Source organism: Penaeus vannamei, chromosome 18 (genome assembly GCF_042767895.1).
Source record: "Penaeus vannamei isolate JL-2024 chromosome 18, ASM4276789v1, whole genome shotgun sequence".
Taxonomy (NCBI): domain Eukaryota; kingdom Metazoa; phylum Arthropoda; class Malacostraca; order Decapoda; family Penaeidae; genus Penaeus; species Penaeus vannamei.
The window spans coordinates 21745696-21748195 of NC_091566.1; the positions used below are offsets into that span (position 1 = coordinate 21745696).

General features: G+C 53.1%; 1 protein-coding gene across 1 annotated transcript in view; it reads left to right on the top strand.

Annotated features, from left to right (window-relative positions):
- Positions 1-2270: 2270 nt before the first annotated feature.
- The window catches only part of LOC138864802 (uncharacterized), a 336-nt gene continuing 106 nt past the window's right edge, over positions 2271-2500 (top strand). Inside the window, exon 1 of the mRNA XM_070133402.1 lies at positions 2271-2500. This exon is cut by the window's right edge and continues 106 nt beyond it. Coding sequence (XP_069989503.1) covers positions 2271-2500 — 230 coding nt within the window.

The following is a 2500-nucleotide window of genomic DNA, read 5'->3' on the forward strand; positions in this document are numbered from 1 at the left end:
TCAGAAAAGACTACCTGGAAATGAGGGGGTGGTTAATGATGTTTCCCTTCCTGATCACCTGACTGATCTGGCACAGAGGAGTGCCATACATCTTGACCATCAGCAGCAAGAGAGGTTAAGAGGCACCCTGGCGAGGTATGCTGATGTGTTCAGCAAGGGTGACCTCGACCTGGGCCGTACAGGACTTGTTCAGCATCACATTAGGACAGGAGATGCTCTGCCTATTAAACATGCCCCTCGGAGAATTGCACCAGCCCGGCGTGAGGAGATGCAGTGTTCTGTGATGGAGATGGAGGCATAAGGGGTAGTTGAGCGGTCTGACAGTCCATGGTCATCTCCTGTCGTATTAGTGACCAAGAAAGACGGAACCAAGCGGTTCTGTGTGGACTATAGGTCACTTAACAACGTGACAGCAAAGGACTCTTACCCCTTGCCACGTATGGATGACATGCTGGACGCTATGGTCAGCGCTTGTTGGTTCTCCACGCTAGACTTAAAACCTGGCTACCACCAGGTGGAGATGGCAAGGGAGGATAAAGCAAAGACAGCCTTCTCTTTTGGCCAGGGGCTGTGGCAGTTCACTGTTATGCCCGTCGGCCTGTGCAACGCCCCTAGTTGCTTCGAACGGCTGATGGAAAGAGTCTTGGAGGGTCAGCAGTGGAGGATGGCCCTTGTCTACCTCGACGACATTATTGTCTTTGGAGGATCATTTGATGAGGAGCTAGAGCGACTGGAGGTGGTGCTTCGCCGGTTGAGGGCTGCCAACTTAAAACTCAGTACTAAAAAGTGCCTGTTCTTCCAGTCCGAGGTGCCATTCCTGGGGAACATCGTTGGTAGAGACGGGGTAAAGACCGACCCCCAGAAGGTAGCTGCAGTACAGGACTGGCCTGTCCCCACTTGTGTAGCTGATGTGAAGAGTTTCGTGGGCCTCTGTACCTATTATCGGCGTTACGTCAAGCAGTTTGCACAAATTGCCTCCCCTCTCCATCAACTCACCAGAAAAGGGGCACGTTTTGAGTGGAGTGCAGCCTGTCAGGTGGCTTTTGATAGCCTGAAGCAAGCCTTAGTTGAGGCCCCTGTACTGCCTTACCCTGATCCAAATAGTCCCTACCTGTTGGATACTGATGCTAGTGCTGAAGGTCTGGGTGCTGTTTTGTCGCAGGTGAAGGATGGGAAAGAATGTGTGGTGGCATATTACAGTGCCAAGTTCACAGATCCTGAGAAAAACTATTGTGTGACCCGAAAAGAACTGTTGGCAATAGTGAAAAGCACCGAGCATTTCCATCCTTACCTGTATGGTGCTAAATTCCTTATCCGCACGGACCATGCTGCCCTGCAATGGCTAAAGACTCTCAAGGCACCTGAAAGACAGCTGGCGCAGTGGTTGGGTCGCCTAGAGCAGTACCACTATGAGGTTCAGCATCGGCCCGGTCGCGTCCACAATAATGCTGACAGCCTGAGCCGCCGCCCTTGTGAACCAGAGTGGCAACACTGCTTGAGGAGGGAAGAGCGGGTCGCATGCCGGCAGCTCCAAGTCTGGGGAGACTCTGTAGACGCCGAAGAAAGATGGCGTCAGGTACAGAGGGAGGATGATGACCTAACTCCCCTGATCAAGTGGATGGAGGCATCCCCAGAGCGTCCCGGTTGGCCACAAGTAACAGCAGAGAGCCCTGTCACCAAGCACTTGTGGCAGCAGTGGGCCATGTTGCGACTGGAGAATGGAGTATTGCAGCGGCGCTGGGATGATGCTCGTGGACGGCCAAGTTACTGGGTGGTGCTGGTGCCTCGTACCCTGAGGAGAGATCTGTTGCATGAGTTGCATGGTGGGATCACCAGCGGCCACCTGGGTGTGAAAAGAACTCTGACTACATTAAGGCAACGCTTCTATTGGGTAGGAATGAAGTGAGACGTTCAGGAGTGGTGTCGCACCTGTGAAGTGTGTTGTGCCAGAAATGGGCCTGTGAAGAAGAACTGTGCACCCCTACAGCTGTACCAGGTCAGCGCATCCCTGGAGAGGGTGGCTGTGGACATTGTCGGGCCGTTCCCTGTTACTACACAGGGAAACAGATTTATTTGTGTGGTAATGGACTACTTTACTAAGAGGCCTGAAGCATGTGCACTCCCTGATCACGAGGCAGAGACAGTGGCAGAAGCTTTGGTGAATAACTTCAGTCTGACGACTTGGTGGAGCGATTCAACAGGACTTGGATCCATGAAGTGGTCAAGTACTGCAGCAGCGACCAGCGGGACTGGGACGTGAAGTTACCATAATGTTGATGGCCTATCGCTCAGCCCAGCATGCGGCGACCATCCACACTCCCGCCAAGCTGATGTTCGGTAGGGAGCTGCGACTTCCAGTAGATCTAGCAACCGGACGCCCTCCCCAGGAAGTTACCGACCCAATATCCAATTATGCCCAGATGTTACAGGAAAGGCTGATCACTGCCCACAGATTAGCGCATAACAACATGAGGACGGCTGGCAACAATATGAAGACACG